Raw genomic sequence first — 20637 nt, 5'->3', positions numbered from 1 at the left:
TCAGTGGCAAAGCCCAATATCCATGGCTCAAAGCTCCTGCTCTGTATTTGGTCGGATCAGAAGGGTGTCATATACTACGAACTGCTAAAACCGCATGAAACCGTTACTGGAGATCTCTACCGACGGCAACTGATGCGCTTGAGCCGTGCATTGAAGCAAAAACGGTCGGAATACTTCGAAAGACACGATAAAGTCATCTTGCTGCACGACAATGCTCGCCCACACGTTGCAAAACCGGTAAAAACATACCTGGAAACACTTAAATGGGAAGTGCTACCGCACCCGCCGTATTCTCCTGATATTGCACCTAGCGACTACCACTTGTTTCGATCATTAGCTCATAGCTTGTGCGAGCAGAAGTTCACATCTTACGAAGATTGTACAAAATGGTTCGATTCCTGGATTTCATCTAAAGATGAACAGTTCTTCCGACGCGGTATTCATTCACTGCCCGAAAGATGGTCAAAAGTAGTAGAAAGTGATGGGAAGTACTTTCATTAATGTATTTTTTAATGCTCATGTGAAATAAATAACATTCTTTCATTAAAAAAACGCTACGAATTAATTCCAACACCTATATATATATATATATATATATATATATATATATATGTGTGTACTATGTAAATATATATAAACATGTATAAAAATGTATAAATATATATATATATATATATATACAAAATATAACATATTATCTATATAGACATATTCTTTTTGTAAAATAAAAGAAATATACATGTTTCTTTGTTTTGTAAAATTATTGCAAAATTTCATATAGAAAAAGTAATGAGACATAAAAAATAATTAAAAGGTAATTTTCGTATTGTTTCTTTCACAAAAAGTTAAATTGTTCTTATCTCTTCAAACTTCTTGCAAAAAAACAATGCGGAAATTATCCTTTAATCTTTTATCTCTTAATATTATTATTTTTCTTGTATCAAATAGAAATTTTACAAAAGAAAGAAATTTATACAAATAAATAATATACATTTCATATATGTATATATGTATTTATACATACATGTTTATATATACTTATATGTTTACTTACATGTACAAATATAAATCTTCTTACAGGGGTTTTTACATTCTAAACGCTTTAAAGTTTAAAAAGTTTTAGTTATACATATACGAAATATATATACATATATATATACATATATATATATATATATATATATATAAAATACATTATATAAACAACATATAAGATCATATATTTTTTGTAACGATGTAAATATTAAAATAACAGTTTTTCGCTGTGCATATATTTTCTCATAAAGATTATTCGTAAAGATGAGTATATATCTACTCCATTTTCTGTCTTAATTATTCGATGAAAGTATTGTGAGACCGTTACAACTACAATGCATTAATGATTGCGTATTAAAGTTTATTATTATTATTACGGTATAAAGTTTATTATTATAATATATATATTGTATATGACTAACGAACAATAGATTACTTATTAATCACTAATACTTATCTAAAGCATCATGTTGATAAAGAATCTGAAGAATTTAATATTTTTTTTATCCTTCTGATTTAATATTACATAATGAGTGCTTAAATAATTGATAATAAGACTGATATAGCTTTTAAAATGTTATTTATTTTTATACAATTACTATAATACTATTACGTATAAATTGATAATAATAGTAAATCATAAATTTGTAATGGATACATATATATATATATATATATATATATATATATATTTTTTTTATGAGAAAAAATTTAAGACGGATTATAATGTGAATTTTTAGAAAGTGTGTTTACAAATTCGTTAATCATCATAGTTCCGTGTAATAACTTCCGTGAATGCCATGTGTAATAGAACTTGCATTGAAAATAATAACTTTTGAGAATACATATCTCAAGATTAAAATATGAATACTTATTTTAAATAAAATTTATCATATTAAATATATAAAGAAAAAGAATATATAAAGAAATTATTTTAGATTCTGATATCATTTTCTTGTTATACAGAAATAAAAAATTAATGAATCAATGACAGTATATCAAATACATTTTTAAAAAATTTTTTTTCTTATAAAAAAAAGACTGCAAGTCGACTGGTCCCATCGAGGACATCACAACGATATGCATAATCGCGCGATAACTGGCGCACGATAATTGACGTTGTTCTGTTTTTCCGGCGCGATAAGAATTTCAAAGTGCGAGATAAGAGAATTTCTTGCCTATGAAACTGGTTGGTGACTCAAATTCTCGAGTATTTACGTGCGAACGAAACAGTTTTCATTTGCAAAGTATGCAAAAATAAAAATCACGATTAATTGTAAGGAGGATTATGATTATGTGTATGTGAAAGAGAAGTTATCGTGAAAAATCTCCGTTAGAGGATATGTCAATTATAATTCATCATTTTTCTGTGTGCTATAATCGAGTAAAAGAGAAGCCTCTTTATTATAATACTGTTATTATACACAGAAAAATGACTCACTATAATTAATATGTCCTCCAACGATGAAAACTGAAATAAAAAGGTCAATTTTCTGTGGCTGAACTAGTGTACACTTTTGGAACAGAAAGTGAAATAGTTATATGTTCGACGTTTGTTGAAAGCGAGAAAGAGAGTTCGAGTGCAGGAATAGAAAACAGACCAATAGCGTCTTGCTCGGAGCCATAGTTGACAGATGGCGCTTTTTTTCACGTGGGTGATCAAATTATGAAGAAATTTTAATTGTTGACACGTAAGATGCTTTTGCTGCTTTAATTTCCGTTAATTTAACACATCACTTCCAATTTGCTCATTGCACCGTGTTTGAGAAAAGAAACAGGAAATAGAATTTTAATTATAAATTATGCGAAATTTATTTGTTAAGATATAGTATAATTTCTTATATATATTTCCATACATATTTTCAAGTTATGTATTGTTACGTCTCTCCAATGAAAACTGTATATATTTATAGATTAAACTTTATTTTAGACATATAAATATATATACTTTTTCATATATTTTTTGATTAATTTATACATATAGACACTTTTTTATAAAGTTTTATTACTGAAATTCAAAATTATAACATTTTATTATATTTTCTTAATTATTTTAGAAATAATAATTATTAAATTTTTAATTATTTTTAAATTATTAAATTCTAAAAAAACAATATTTTGCGTAATAATATTGCGTAAAATGATCTTGTGTTTAAGTATAAAAAATTCTAAATTAAATTTTTGTCTTTATAATTTGCTTTTTTTTACTTTTATTATTTTATATATGTATACATATATAAAATAATACAATGTATACATATATATACATATGTATGTGTTGTGTATTACCGATAACTAACAGTGATTTATAAAATCTTTTTAATTAATTTATTATAACAAATGATACATGAAACTATTTATGATTTACAGAGAATTCCAAACTGTTCTGTTAAAAATTCACAACCTCTGAAAGAATTTGTTGGTCGCTGCCAAACTATGCCATCACGAGTGAAGAAATCATTTTGCGGATGTCTCCAAGTAAGAGTCTAAGTATGATTCATATGCAAACAAATACAATCATCGATGAAATAAAGAGAAAAGATACTAAATCATTTATGTCTACTAGATTATGTCTACTAAACAATGCTTTTTTAATGGATAATAATTTATGACCAATCAAATAAAGAAATATTTCAATTTACATGCACTTGCTTATATAAATAAATGTTAGTTCTTAGAATACATATGTTTATTATTCACATCAGAAATATACATCATTGTTGCTTATTAAAATAAATTTTTTTATGTTACACCCGCTTACATTTTCAATGCCAAAGTTAGCAGAAATTTCATTCTGTAAAAAAATTCCATGTATCTTTTTCGTATGCTACATGCTATGTTTTTTAACATCATTGATATTTGTAAAAAATTACATACCATTTATTTTAGTTTTCATATTGCAGCTTTCTTCCTCTTGTAATTTTTATATGTTTATTTTTGCAGCTTTCTTCCTCTTGTAATTCTTATATGTTTATTTTTGTTAAAGTAAAGAAAATCTTGATATAATTAAGCAATACACTTGGCAAATTTAAAACGTTGAAAACTTGTTTACTTTTGCTACTTTTTTAGTAATACTGCACATTAAAACTGCACACTAATCTTTAAAAAATATGCTTCATGAATGGCGTCTTGCAGTTTCAATCACGAACTTGACATGTCCATCTTGCATGAATATTCAAGGTCTTTAACATCGCAACCACGATGTTGGCTAAAACAAGAAAATCATTTCCTTTAGAAACATGGCATAATCTATAAGTGGTCGTCCTTGGTTTGGCCTGTGATTTGCAGATTCCATTATCTCGATTGATCCTTTGCTTGCACTTCTTTCACATCACAAGGCGTATGAATTAAAAATCTATATGTGCAAATACAATTGTATATTTAGTATTAGGAAAAAATGAATGTGTGAAAAAAGAGAAAGAGAGAGAAAGAGAGAGAGAGAGAGAGAGAGAGAGAGAGAGAGAGAGAAAGAAAGAAAGAATTTTATAACTATTTTTATAGTGGAATCCATCAAAATTAATCTACAGATAAATTAATTGAAACAACATAATTTCTCGATGTCGTGAAGACGACATGCATCTTTTTTCTATACGCCAAAGATATATGTGTAAAAAATTATCGGAATAAAAAACTTTGGATAGAGGATTTATTCGAATATTTCTCTATATATATATATATATATATATATATATATATATATATATATATACATGCGCGTGATCTCTTACCGCGACGATCGTGCAAATGATGTTTGTGAAGAATAAATCGACGTCTGAACTCTGGATGTAAATTTCTTAGTCACGTGTGAAAGTATCTTAGGAATCCAATCTTTAAGCCGATCCCCTGACCTTTGCTGCCGTTAGTGAACTATAGTACTTGACTACAGTTCTTGACTGGTTGGTAATAAGAAAAAGCGAGAATGAATTGACAACAGTAAAAACAGTGTCGATAATAGTAAAGATAGACATCGAAATCAGTATGATTGAGTGTTATATAGGCCAATATATATACATTTACCGACAAAAAATCAGGCCACTAACTTTTAGCAAATTTTTAATATTTTCAAATAGCGATAACTCAATGAAGAATCATCGTATTGAAATGAACCACAGCTCAAATTATGCTTGAATATTCCCCTTGATAGAAATTAAATTTGAGTTACACAAAATATAATACAAAATGGCGGACGTTGAAGGATATTAAAAAATAGTTAAAAATATTTCTTTTAACTGTTATACTGCTTAGAGGAATCAGCTGGCACAAAAGTGTATAAATCTTTAAACTTATTGATTTCCAAATTCATATTTTGAATATTCTTCTACGATTTTTTTTTGAAAATTATACCGTTTTAATGAAATTAATGTTACAAAACGGAACAACTTTTTATTAAACTTAGTATAATTTAGAAACAAATTATTGTAATAAACTTTATCAGAAAGGAAATTAAAATGTAAATTTCAAATTTTAATTCTTTTTAATTTTGTTTAAGTGCATGCGTATATACAGGATATCCCATAACGATTAATTAATATTTCAGGAAATGAAATGTTGAACTACAAGGTCCTTTGCCAATTTTGGCTCAGACCATATTTATTATTTTTTTATTGATTTATTGATTTATTTATTTGTTAATATAAAAAATTAAAATAAAGTTTCAATCGGGATAATGCATAGCAAGCGCGAGGGGTCCTATCACATACTATGCTCCTGCATACTCCGGCTGCGTGCTATCTGATTGATCAACTTTAATCGTTAATAACTCGGTAAGTAATAGTCTGAGCCAAAATTGGCAAAGGAACTTTTAGTTCCTTCCAAAATTTCATCTTCGTTTACTCCCTGAAATATTAATTGTTATGAAACAACCTGTATATACATGCGTTTGTCCTGCTCTCGACGTTACTCAGGATTAACGGTGTCGATTAACATTGCAGCAATTTGATCCTGTGCGCGCATGCGTGCGCGCGCGCGTGCGTGCTTGCGTGCGTGCGTGCGTGCGTGCGTGCGTGCGTGCGTGCGTGCATGTGTGCGTGTCTTTAGTAATGTGAATTGCCTTCTCTCGCATTTATCAATTCGTATATCGTCGGGGCATACTTATACTGTTAGTTAAATGTCTAACTTTTTCTTGTCTCAAATTATGCCATATCTTCTGCACAGCATTGCGAAGGTAATACATATACTAAACACAAAACACACACACGCACACATACACGCACACACACAAGGAATCAGATTCCTACCATGTCGATGCCGTTGATCCCGGATAACGCCGATAGCAAGACATACGTATGTATATGTGCACGCACGCACTTACACAAAATTTAAAAAGTTAAAATTGGAAATTTACACTTTAATTTCTTTTCCGATAAAATTTTCTACAATAATTTAATTTTTTTACTTATTATACTGAGTTTACAAAAATTTATTTTTAAATTATACTGAGTTTTGTGCCTTTGTAATACTTTCTTTAAAACCGTCAAAATTTATAAAAAAAAATTGTAGAAAAATGTTTAAAATATTGATTTGTTTGGAAATCAATGAGCTTAAAGATTCATATACTTTTGTGCTATGCAGCCGATTCCCCTCAGCAGTGTAACAGTAGTTTAAAGAAAAAATTTATCAACTGTATTTTTCGGTCCACCTCCGGTCAACGTGGCCAACGTCCGCCATTTTGTATTACATTTTGTGTAATTCAAATTTGATCTCTATGATCAAGAGGAACGTTCAAGCTTTACTTTGAGCTGTGGTACATCTCGATACGATGATTTTTCATTGAGCTATAATAATTTAAATATAAAATAATTGTGCTAATTTAGTCACCTGTTTTTTATCAGTGAGTACACACACACACACACACACACCATACACACACACACACACACCACACACACACACACACACACACACACACACACACACACACACACACCAACCGTTCAAAAGTTTGGAGCACCTTATAATTTTTAGATAATCGTGTTTTTTTTACAGACACAATTATTTTATTGAAAATATCGACATATACATATGAAGGTATACTATTTGAATAGAGTTTAAGTTTAAAACAACAAAAAAATAACATATATATTTAATGTTAGATAGTAAAATTGATTTACCTGTCTATTCATAAAAGAACAAGCAATCTCAGATTTGACTTTGGTTATAGATTTCTTCGTTTGAAGTTGTTTATGTATTCATCCGAAGATCGTTGTTTATTTCTTTCATCTTTTATTAAAACTCATATGTATAAAAAAACAAAGTCTTGTATTCAATACACTAAATGCAATAAACGCATTATATGAAATATGTACCTCATGTCATAATATTTGTAATATATGTAGGAAGATTGTAATTATTATTTACTACATTATTTACTTCATATACATATTTACCATTCTTGTTCCTTAATAAAACTTTATAAACACATTTCATAAGTTATTGTGTCATTATACATCTTATTTATATACATTATTTGTAAATTTTTTATGAGCCATACATATCCCCCGTCCCTATGGAATATATGGCAAAAATGCAAAGGTTTCAAAAAATTCATTTTTTAATATAAAAAATAAATATTTCAGATTTCTAATATTTTTTTCATAATAGTAGATAGTACAAAATTTTTACTGATATAGTTCGTTTAACAAAAAAAAACATAGTAAATAATACTTAATAAGTTAAGGTGCGGCGTATATATCGGAATATACCCTATGTATACAGGATGAGCTTGATACAAATTTCACGTTTTTTTTTTCAAAAACGGTTAGAGATAGAGGGAAGATACCTAGTATCAAAATTGTAGAATAAATAGAGAGACTTTGACAATCTTGTCAATATTTTTTTAATGGGAAGGGATATTTTTACGTTCTATCGATGGTGCTCAATGAGCTGAATAATTTTGCAGAGTATATTTTCGAAAATTTAACTATTGTCGGGATATAAAATAAAATATGTCAGACTAAAAGTTTTGGAACAAATTTTGTATTATTGCAATAAATGTTCAAAATAATATTCTTGAGGCTTCCACGGGTGCTTTGTATATAAATATTATGCGTTTCGCAGATTTCCTCCGTGTCCAGATCCATTCTTGGAATGCCAACGTAAATCTTGCACTTTACTAATATCGGGCTATTCCTCGCCCTGATAAAGTGAATTGCAAAGTTCATGATTCGAAAGGGTCCCTTTCGAAAGAAACTCTTAAATTACGAAAACCTTTCGGTTTTTTGTTAGAGATTCCACAAAATAGAATAGTCCAATTAACCAAAGATCAATAATTCCTATCCAAACATTAATACTCTATCGGTGTTGATGATCTACATTTCTCATCCAGTATAGGTTGACTTCGTTCCAATAATACAAATTGTGCTTAATGGTTCCATCATTCTTAAATGTTGCTTCATTTGACCACAACACAAGTCGAAAAAAGTTAGGATTTTTGTAATGTATTTTGAGCCCATGTACAGAATTGGATCCTCATGTCAAAATCATTCTGCGAGAGTTTTTGAAGTACTGATGAGGTACCAGTGACCGAACATATACACCTCTATGTCCGGACACTTACACAAAATTTATTATTATTAATTTCAAATACTTTTTTTATTACTGTATTATATAATAATTCAAATGCATTTAAAGGTTACAATTAAATTATAATATTAATTAATATTAATTAAAAGTAATATAAAAGGCTCTGTAGTAATAAGTAAAAGGTATACGCGGGCGAAATTATGCGTAATTTTCATAAATATTTTAATTTCTCTTTTGCTTATATCCGATATGAATATGGCTTTGATGCTTGTCAATTTTTTAAAGAATTTTGTAACCTGATTAAATATAGCGTTAATATTAGAACTCGCATTAGATTCTTGAAATCATGTATTAATCATAATTTAGTTCCGCCACATCTTAAAAGATATACTAATATCAGAAATTTAAATTTGTTTAATAGTCATTCTTACAGAAGACTTCAAAAAATTCAGTTCAACAATGTGAAAGCAATTTTGCAATTGGAATTGAAGGATTCTTACACACATTTGCATTTTATTAGAATGAGCATTGTTGATTTTTCCATTAAAATCTACCAGGTTTTACCGTTCTCCATGGTTTGTGAGTTTTTCAAATATTTAGATAACACTAATAATTTTTACTTTCTTCAACATACAAGAAAAATTGACAAGAAGATTTTATGATTGAAAGAAAAAGATTTAAAAGATAAAAAAGCAAATATTAAGCCGATATCTTACTGTTGTGCTTCGAATAATGAATTGCTTAATAAAATTACACCTAACAAGGTTAATAATTGCACTGATGTACAAAATGTAGAAAAGATTCACATTTCGGCAGAATTGTTCGGAGATGCGGCTCCTCTTGATGTTTTAAATGATAAATGGTTTCTGAATTTGAGCAATGTTGACATTCCTTTAGAGGTCCAATGTTTGCTTCAGTTTGGGGGATGTTTGGGGGAAGGCTTTGGTCTTCCTATTAACAAACACAATTTAGATAGAACATTGATAGAATTTATTAAAAATATTGAGAATAATATTATTGGCCGTCAGAAGAATTTAATTAACTTTGTTAGAAATAATAGTGTTTTAATTATTGATAAATTTCGGAATGATTTTCCTAAGAACGACTCGAATGACAAGTTGTGCGATTGGATAAGAACAACTAAACTATTTGTAAAAGATCATCCCGAGATTTTAATTTCCAAAGCTGATAAGGGGAATGTCACCGTTGCTCAGAATAAATTTGAGTACATATCCAAGATGGAATCGATGCTTTCGGATAAGAATACTTATAAATTAATAACGAAAGATCCTACTAAGAAACTTACGGGTGAGTTACGTAACTTGCTTGGTAGGTGGAAAGATAAGGGAGTAATAGATGATTTGACGTATCGGAGGTTGCGGACGACTGATGGGGTCATTCCTAGGGCTTATGGTGTTACTAAGATACATAAACAAAACTATCCTTTGAGAGTTATTGTCTCATCGGTTAATAGCCCGTTATATAATTTGGCATTATTTTTGCATGGCATTATTGCAGACTCTTTACCGGAGACGCCCAGTCACATAAAAAATAGCTATGATTTGATCAAGAAACTTAAAAATGTTAAACTGGAATCAGATTCCGTTTTGGTTTCCTTGGATGTAGTATCCCTTTTCACTAACATACCTATAGATTTGGCATCTGATAGTGTGGTTGTGAGGTGGGATGCTATATCTAAGAAAACTAAGATTCTTTTGGACGAGTTTCTGATAGCCTTTCGTATGGTTCTGAATTCGACTTTTTTCATTTTTAATAAAAAAATATATAAACAGATTTTTGGGACCCCCATGGGTTCACCTTTGTCACCGGTTGTTGCAAGTATTGTTATGCAGGATTTCGAGAAGATGGCTATTGGAATGCTGCCTTGTCGTCTGTTGTTTTACTACCGATACGTCGATGATATTATCTTAGCCGCTCCTTCTGAAAGTATTTATGATATTTTGGATGTTTTCAATTCATTACATACTAGATTACAGTTCACCATGGAGATAGGTGATGGAAGAATAAGTTATTTAGATACGATGGTAATTATCGATGAACGGAATTTCATTTTTGATGTTTACCGTAAAGCAACCTTTTCCGGCAGATTTCTTAATTTCCATTCACCACCCGCTCTGTCATAAAAGAGGTGTGATTTATGGAGTCGTGGATAAGATATTTTGTTTGTCATCCGAAATTCCAACAAAATAATTTTATTGACGCTATTAAGGTTTTTTTACAGAATGGATATCCATTAAGTTTTATTTTTTCGACCATTCATAATAGAATAAAATATCACATTAATAAGTTTAATAATTTAAATAAGAATAAGGATGACACTGGGGGAAGGTTTTTTACGATTCCATATGTTAATACGATATCCGAAAGATTTATACCTGTTGTTAATATGCTTAATTGTAAATTGGCTTTTACTATTCCTAACACATTGAGAAGTTTTATAAGGAGAGGAAAGGATGATTTGGAACACGTTCAGAGTCAAAATGTGATTTATAGAATATCCTGTGATGATTGTGATGCCAGTTATGTTGGCCAAACTAAAAGACAATTAAAGACCAGATTGCATGAACATGTTTCTGATATCAATATAAGTTCAAATCTCCATCAGTGATTTCCAACCATCGTATGGTGGAGAATCATAACTTTAAATGGGATAAAGTAGAAATATTGGATATAGAGCCTTCATACAACAAAAGGTTGATATCAGAAATGGTTCATATTAAAAAACAGAAGCATGGGATTAATAGACAAAATGACACGGAGTCTTTGCCGGATTTGTATTCTGACATTATACATTCACTTTCTCCTTTCTAACATCGTCTGTCCTTTTCCTCCTATTTTTCCTTTTTCCGTTTATCGATAATGTTTTTCTGTTTGACATTTTGTTGTGTGACATCGTTTAAGTCAGATGCTCGTTACTTTTGCGAATTTGCTTTAATTACCTATTAAATTAAAAAAACTATTTTACTGTACCACAAAATGGACCACATTGTACATTTTTTTCTCGTTGTGTATTATGGGACTTTTAACAGATTTACTAAGGTATATCATCATATTTTTAATTTTTGTATGATTAATATTAATTTTTTTTGTATACGGTTACTTTTCCAGAACTTTCTTATGACTTTGTTAATTCTTGATAAAAATGACTCACAGCGTATTACACCGAAAGAGGAAAGAATTTTTTGTTAATTTTAAGAATATTGTAAGATTATGTATTAATTTTTAATTTAGAACGACATTTATATTATTGTATGATGGCATTGAAAATGACTCAATTGGAGTTGAAACGTTTGTTTTATTTTATTGTATTTTAATTGTTTTTGTATTAAGTTTTCTTATCTGAATTATAATTTTTTATTTACGTCATTGGTTCTTTGCCCTTCTTTTATATTATTAGGTGTTGGAATTAATTCGTAGCGTTTTTTAATGAAAGAATGTTATTTATTTCACATGAGCATTAAAAAATACATTAATGAAAGTACTTTTAAAACTTATAAATACTTTGTAAAACGCTACGAATTAATTCCAACACCTAATACCTTTTGTTAATTAATATTAATTATTATAGTTTCAAAAAGCGTATTTGAAACTAATATTAACTTAAATAAATAAAGTGTTGTGTAAATGTTTGAACATAGGTGTCCAATCAGATCGAACGGTACCTATATCCAGACAGTTACACGAAACTTTATTTATTTAAATTAATATTAGTTTCAAATATTTTCTACCTTAAAAATCAATTTGAATTAGTTGTCTTTTTTTATTAAACATCTATTTATATTAATATTTCCCGTCAGCATCCTAATTTTCTAATTGTGATCAGACACTGGGACAATTATGTTTTAGAGTCCAACTGGCTCTGACCATTAGTACTGTTTCATGTGATATTCTTGATAAATAACAACTCATTGAATACACTTATATCAAAGGTACAGTCTGTTCAATAAGAACGTGATGCTCATTATGTTCAGTAAGAACGTGATGCTCATTATTCTACAAAGAGCGACCGTAGCGATATCTTCCTGAACTCGTTTGAACCTTTATTTCGTGCTCTTTTGCGCAATATATCCTATCAGCACATTGTGTAGTTTACGTCAGCGAATTTATTATTTTTACAATGAGTGCCAAATTCTTGAAGCGGTACGAGACAGTGTTTTTAGTGAATGGAATGGCCGGCAATCCCTAGATGCTAATCCCATTGAAAATGTGTGGTCGTACATGAAGATGAAACTCAAAGGAAAGCCAGTGTACACGGTAGAGCAGCTGTCATTTCAAATTAAGAAGATATGGCGATCTTTGCCAAAGAAATATGCAGATAACCTCGTCGAAAGTATGGAAAAAAGGTGTCATGCAATAATCAGTAATGAAGGTGATTGGACAAAATACTAGGGTAGGTAATTGCGCAATAGCTAATAATGTGTACTTCAAAAAAAAAATAAAAAACTGTCTAAATGTTTATAATTTTTTGATTATGGCAGACACTTTCTTATTGAACAGACTGTAGATATATATGTATTTCATTGTTGAATACAAGACGTCGTCTCTCATCACAGCCATTAGATCTGTGATTTGCGTTACATGAAATCCCAAAATATTTTTACATTTAAAATGAGATATATATTTGGCACACACACACACACACACACACACACACACACACACACACACACACACACAAAACACACACACAAAACACACAACACACAACACACACACAACACACAACACACACACACACCTCTCTCTCTCTCTCTCTCTCTCTCTCACACACACACACCTCACACACACACACACCTCACACACACAACACACACACACACACTCTACACAGTACATTGACGTAGTCTATACTACTTATTTAAATATTTTAATTAATAATTGTTATGAGTGAGTTTAAATAATTTTACCTTGCTTAAAGAAGACTTGAGTTTTCAAATAAATATAAATATTTATATTTAAAATTTTTCTAATATTATAGATTGTATAATATTATTGATGACAATTTACGCTTTTATCTATATGATCATACGTACGCATTTGTATATGTATCTTTTGTCCTTTAAAAAAAAAATACATATACATAAGTAAAAAACGGACAAGTGAATAATTTCACGGGTTTCTTTGCATATTCTTGATAAATGTTTATTCTTTTATTTCTTACATTAATATGTTTCGGCTCACTTCAAGTCATCTTCATTCAGAATAATACTTGTGTGCTCGTGATTAAATATTTTGCATGATGTTCATTACTGGTTCACACTGGGTGTGGTCTCGAATTTCTTCGTTTGGATTTTTGTTTTCGTTGTTTGCCAGAATGGGAAGTATATTTTGTTTAATGATTTATTACAACATTTCTCTGTGCTTATGATTGTCTTTAAGTCTGTCCTCTACTGCGTCATTAATATAGCATTGTCACATTTTGCTTTTGTGCCTTAACACTTCCAACAGGATTGGCAACGTTACCTCATAAAAATAATTCGTTACTGTTACCGTTCTTTTTCCTAAATAATAATTCGTTCCCATTACTCGTTATTGATTTGCAAAAGTAATGTTACCATCATCGTTACTCAAAATATAATGAACCGTTAATTTTTCGTTACTTTTTTTTCTTAACACTAATAGAATATTATATGCAGATTTTTGCGGTAAATGTAAAAAAAAATGTCAAAATTCTATTTTTTAGGAAAGGAATAGAGGTCAAAAAATATATGCCTATAATAAATACTTACACATACGTATATATATTATATATATATGTATATATGTATATATATATACATATATATATATATAAATATATATTTACCGCAAAAATATATATATATAGGGTTGACAACGCGTTATCTGTAACGTCATTACCATTACAAATTACTTTTTTCGGTAACGAATAAGTAACGACGTAACATTTTCTTCTGAGTAACGTTTATGATAATTACATTTTTGGGGTAACGGTAACGATTTAACTAGTTATTTTTATCGTGTGTGTGTGTGTGTGTGTGTGTGTGTGTGTGTGTGTGTGTGTGTGTGTTTATTTCTAACTTTATTTCTATCTACGTAAAGTTTAGTCGTAACTATAGTCCTAGAAAATAGAGATGAAACATTAACGGTCTTATTGGCTGTCTAAATCACGCGATACTTTTTCTTCATTGTATTCACAGTCCACAGAGTATAAACTAACTCTCTATGTATAGCATATATGATGAGACACGTCAGATTCTAGATATAATCTTTACAATATATTTAATTTCTTAAAATAAATTTCTCAAAATAAATTTTTTTCTGTGTCATATCTCACAAATTAAATGTATGTATATAATGCAGATTACGAACAATATTATTTTTTTATTATAATATAATTTTATCCTTAGGACACTCATGATAAATTATTCATTGTTTCTTATCTTCGAAATGCATCTGGCTAAATAATTTTTTCTATCCTTTCTTTCTTTTTAAATATACAACTTCATAAATGTTTTTTAAAAATGTTAAAATATAAGAATCTATTCATAATTTTTGTATATTTGCAAAAATTATTGAAATTACCCTACACAAGGGTCAAATTACGAATTTAAGAGTCAAATTAATTCGAAAGGGTCTCGTAATTTAAAGTCATATTACGAATAACGGTTAAAATTACAAAAATTATGCATAGGACCTTCTTTGTAGAGAATTTCAAGAGCTTTATTTTTTGTTAAACACTTTTTTTCTAAAATCATTATTTTCTGAAATGTACACAAAAAAGCGAATTTTTTGCAATTTTTTCAAAATAATAGCCAAAATATAGCCAAGTACCAAATTTTATTATTAGATTCGTTTTCAGTAGCCATAAATATATTAAAAAATTTGCTTTCATTAATTTTGCAGGTTATGTAGTTTGAAGGTTTTACCATCTTTTTTTTCCGCTCGACTTTGTTCATTCTGGTCATCCTGAGTACGCCATTTTGATTTTCCGAAAAGGTCACGTTTATTTTTAAAGTAGACATCTCAAGCAATAATTTAAGCCCAAAACGAATCTTGTAGGCTCCTCTGATTTTTTATCAAAGAATACCCTCCTCCCCACACATACACACACACACACACACACACACACACACACACACACATATACATATATATATACATATATATATATATATATATATACACAGGGTGTTTTAGAAATAATTGATCAAACTTTAAAAGCATATTCCACTCATTGTAAGGATAAAAAAAAGTATAAACATGGGTTCAAAAATGCTTCCTTTCCAAGTTATAAACATTTTTTTATTTCATACTTATACCTATATATTATTTTTTATTTATATATATATTTTTTCATTTCAGAAATTGCTGGAAATAATTTCCTTCCATATCGATGCATGCTTCGCAATAAAATATAGGTATAAGTATAAAATAAAAAAATGTTTATAACTTGGAAAGGGAGTGTTTCCGAGCCCATGTTTATATGACTTTTTTTCATCGTTACAATGAGTGAAATATGTTCTTAGAATTTGGCCAACTATTTCTAAAACACTCTATATATATGAAACATTTTATTAGAACAAATACCAATCAAATGTTTGTTTAACTCTTCATAGTCACACTTTTAAAAAAGCTACACGGTGGTTACTCTGGGTTAAAATGAACCAATTTTTGAAGTGTTATCAAATCATTAGTATTAGTTCCATTGACTTTAAAAAATTACAGTATATAATTTTGTTCTTTAAAAAAATTGAACAATAATATTGTAGTGACAAATTTAATTTTAACACTAAAAAAAACCGTAAAAATGTTCGGAAGAATGAGTTTTATCACTGAAAAATTATAACTTTTTAAATTTATAATATTTTTAAATACATATTCGCTTAGTCCTCTTGAGATGATTTAGCATATGCTCGAGTCATTTTGATTCACGGTGGCCATGAAGGGTTAATATAAAAAATAATGTTACGTTTACAAATATTTAGTAAATATTATCAAATGGTAATAGTTTGATAATACTTATTAAATATTTGTAAAAGTAATATTATTTTTGGTTATTAAATTAAACATTTGATTGGCATTATATCACCATACAATTAATAGCTATTATCAAACTCTAAGGGAGTCAACTATTGCTAAAAAAAAATGTATACTAATGTATAGTGATTGCTAATTATAACAATACAACACACTTTATTGCTAGCATTGGTATCATATTGTTAACATTATTATCCTATGTATTGCCTATTGCGCGCAATATTGCCAAGTATTGTTAATGTATTGCTAGCATATTGCTAGCGTATTGCTAGTACTGTTACTGCTAGCAATGCCTATTTTATTACTATCGTAATATATTTCTTAAAAAATGTATACTGATTGCCACAGTGGTTGACCCCTCGCTAGACTCTTTTTTCATTGTAAGGAATAATAAAGGTGCTCATAATACACGACCATGCATACTTATTCGAAAAATTCCCGTGTCTAAATGTAAATCAATAATGATCTCGGGACTTTATGAAGTTACAATAATGGCTCAATATTGTTTATTTTACAAATATTAACAACAAAATATCTTATCTCAATGATTGGGGATTTTATGAAATCACAGGAAAAAAAACGTACGGAATAAAAAATAACGTATCTATTTACTTAATATGATAAATATCTGAAGAAATTTAGATCAAACTTCGCAGCATATTAGAATGTCGCAAAGACAGATGCATTTTTTACAATAGTTGGCACTACTAGTATCAACCGTTACAGAAATATAAAGGATGCTCATATTACTTGCAGTGCTCATAATACCCTATACAAGATAGGTTATTTAAATCTTTCCGTGCTGGTAATTTAAAAAGGACATTTCCAAAAAAAAAACACCAGAAATGAAAGTTGTGTAATTTTGAGAGGGAGGGGGGGGAGAAGTTAGTGACTTTAAATTTGACCTTGAAAGCATATTTCGAGATCATTCGGAGGTCAACTTTGAAATTTCATATGGAATTCCCCTTTTTCATTGCATATTCTTGTAGCACATCTCGAGAGCTTTCCAAAACACTATAATAAAATATTTTTTTATGAAGTATTTTCCGAGTTATATGACTTGAAAATTACAATACCATTAACATTATGCAAGGTATCCGATTAACAGTTAAGACTTTTTGAATGTTGTTCAGGATCATATCCTAAATAATATTTGTTAAGATAAATCATTGGAGATTGTTTATCTTAACTCTTTCATTTTTGCACTGCAAATTTATTTTTATGTAAAAATGAAAATAAGATAAGAAAAATGAAAAGGATGTATGTGCGTGCGCGCGCGCGCGTGTGTGTGTGTGTGAAAAAATTATTGAAGACCAATATGCGGAAATTTGTAGTAATTAATATCGCGTTAACCATTGCGACAATTGTAAAATGATACAGGACTTTTCGATTTAGTTTAGTCCACTTTATCTACAAAAAGCATTTAGTAGAAATCTCGTCGGACAACCTGTTTATATAGGTGTCTACATAAACTATAGGTATTCCTATATTCTATAGGTATTCTATTATCCGTAAGGATGGAATAATGTCATATAATCGTCAGCTTATACATACATGAGTCATGAAACGAATATATCTGCTATCTCAATATTTGAATAAATGATTTTGGTAACACTATATTAATCATGCAATGTTTAGATAAAAACTAATTTATTACAATAAACTGCCTTTGATGACAATATACTTGTTCTATCACAACATTTACTTTGTGTGATATCTTCATGTAAACTTTTGAGATAAACTAAAAATTCGCATTCTTTTAAATAACGGTTATCCCTTAAAGTTTATATTTGCAACAATAAAAAATAGAATTAAGACATTACAAAATAGAAGTAAAAAATGTAATGAAGAAATTGATTCTGATATTAATTCAAAGAAATTTCTTGTGGTGCCGTATTTGAGCAAAGTGTCGGAAAAGTTTAAAAAACTCTCACATGTTCATGATTTTAAAATAGCGTACAAACCCATGAATAAAATGAATGCATTTATTAAGACGGGGAAAGATCCTTTGTCCAGGGATGACCAATGTGGAGTTGTCTACAAAATCGATTGTTTAAATTGTGATTCGTCGTATGTAGGCCAAACAAAAAGAAAATTAAAGACTCGGATAAAAGAACATAAAGCGGATTTAAGAAAATCACCTTCCGAAATTTCAGTGGTTTCACGTCACCGTTTGAACGAGATGCATGAGTTAGATTGGGAAAACATAAAAGTTTTAGACAAGGAACAATCTTTAATAAAAAGAAGAATTTCCGAAATGATACACATAAAAAGACAAATAAGAGGTATCAATAAACAAAGTGACACGGAAAGTCTGCCAGATATTTATTTTCCTTTTCTTAAGTAAGATTTCTTTTTCTGTTCAATAATAACTCTAGTAATTTCTAATTTGTTTGACTCAGGCGTATAAATAGTGGTATAATACGCGATATAACAAACAACAACACATAATGTCACGAAGAAAGTCTTATTGTGTGAAAGTGTCATTTGATATTCTTCGCTCAGTTTTTTGGCTGTAAAACAGGTAACGATTATAATTCTTTATATTCGAATAGGAGAAATTAATGACATATAAATTTAAATTTAATTAGAATCTGGAAATTCTTGTTCTACACTTCTTGATATGACTATGGGCGTTATAACATTTTGTATGAAGCATCTGCACACTAAAAAGAACATGTCACTTTTATTACAACAATGGACTGTTGAATTTAATTTCAACTAAATGTATTTTTGCGGTTTATGAAGACTATTGTATTACTGAAGATGGCCAGATTGTGGCCGAAACGTTTAATGTTTTAATTTATATAATAATAAGTAAATATCACAAATTATAACCTGTGGTGTGGTTCTTTATGTTCTTTTTGTATCTTGTTTGTTAAACTAAAAATGTTTATATCTCAAAAAGAAAGAATTTCCGGATTATATGACCTTTTTCATTCTTATGGACAGTAGAATACGATACCGAAGTTTGGCCATCTATTTCTGGGACACCTATATAAACAGGTTGTCCAACGAGATTTCTGCCAAATGCTTTTTGTAGATAAAGTGGACTAAACTAAGTCGAAAAGTCTTGTACCATTTTACAATTTTCGCAATAGTTAACGTGATATTAATTACTACAAATTGCCGCATATTGTTCTTCAATAATTTTTTACTCAAGTACTATCAACTTTACAGAAAAACAGCATGAAATAAAAATTGTTTATTTTGGTATAAGTGACAGCTATCTTGTGGAAACATGACATAATAACTCTTTAAACTCAATTTGAGCGAATTCAAAATAATTTTTTAATTTTTTAGTTTTTAATGCAGAAGAACTAAACTATTTCATTATATATTTTAATGACAATGTTTTCCACATCAATATCTAGGTCTTTTATTATATATGACAATTACAGTTTGCTTTAAAAACATAACTATTTTCTTTTAATATATATATATATATACACACACACACACACACACACACACACATATATATATATATATACACACACACACATATATATATATATATATATATATATATATATATTAACTTTTAACTTTTGATAAACGGAATTATGTTTGCCAATATGTTCATAATTCACAGAAGCATTATCTGCACTATAAGCGCTCATATAATTTGACTTATTTTTAAATTAGCAGCAACAGTTTTTTTTTTAAGGCATTGAAATATATCATTAGATGTCTCGTTGGAATCTTCTAATAACTTTTGGCAAATCCCATTTCTTTCATAAAACTACTGAAGCATATGGAAACACTTTTATATTACCAACGTTCGATGCATCTGAACTTACTGCAAAATGATAAAATTCTTTCAAATCTGATACAACCTTCTGCTGCGAAAAGGGTCCTAAAACACTTTGTGTAATTGCTGAAGCTTTAGTGCGCCCACATGTCATTGTAGCAGCAATTTGGCTGGAATAATTTTGTTGATACGAGGGCAAGTCAATAAGTTTTTAGAAAAACATAATAAAATACATTTTTTTTTATCGATTCATTTTTTTATTTCTCAACATAGTCCTTCAGTTCGATACACTTGATCCAACGATTCTC

The 20637-nt window shown here is 29.1% G+C and overlaps 1 protein-coding gene across 9 annotated transcripts in view; it reads left to right on the top strand.

Annotated features, from left to right (window-relative positions):
- The window catches only part of DAAM (disheveled-associated activator of morphogenesis-like protein), an 80078-nt gene that overhangs the window by 38831 nt on the left and 20610 nt on the right, over positions 1 to 20637 (top strand). For 7 of the 9 annotated variants that reach the window (XR_015547812.1, XM_087414781.1, XM_011061659.2 and 4 more), the window contains one exon: positions 3406 to 3513. The exons of 1 other annotated variant lie outside the window; for it this stretch is intronic. Coding sequence is in view for 7 of the 8 variants with exons in the window: in XM_087414781.1 (XP_087270907.1) it covers positions 3406 to 3513 (108 nt within the window). In the remaining variant the exon portion in view is untranslated. Of the gene's footprint in view, positions 1 to 2469; positions 2727 to 3405; positions 3514 to 20637 lie in introns of those variants that run through there. One more of the 9 variants, XM_011061660.2, reaches the window with a different exon arrangement.

This window comes from Acromyrmex echinatior, chromosome 16 (genome assembly GCF_024713525.1).
Source record: "Acromyrmex echinatior isolate Ae372 chromosome 16, ASM2471352v2, whole genome shotgun sequence".
Taxonomy (NCBI): domain Eukaryota; kingdom Metazoa; phylum Arthropoda; class Insecta; order Hymenoptera; family Formicidae; genus Acromyrmex; species Acromyrmex echinatior.
This window is presented reverse-complemented; position numbering and strand designations above follow the sequence as displayed.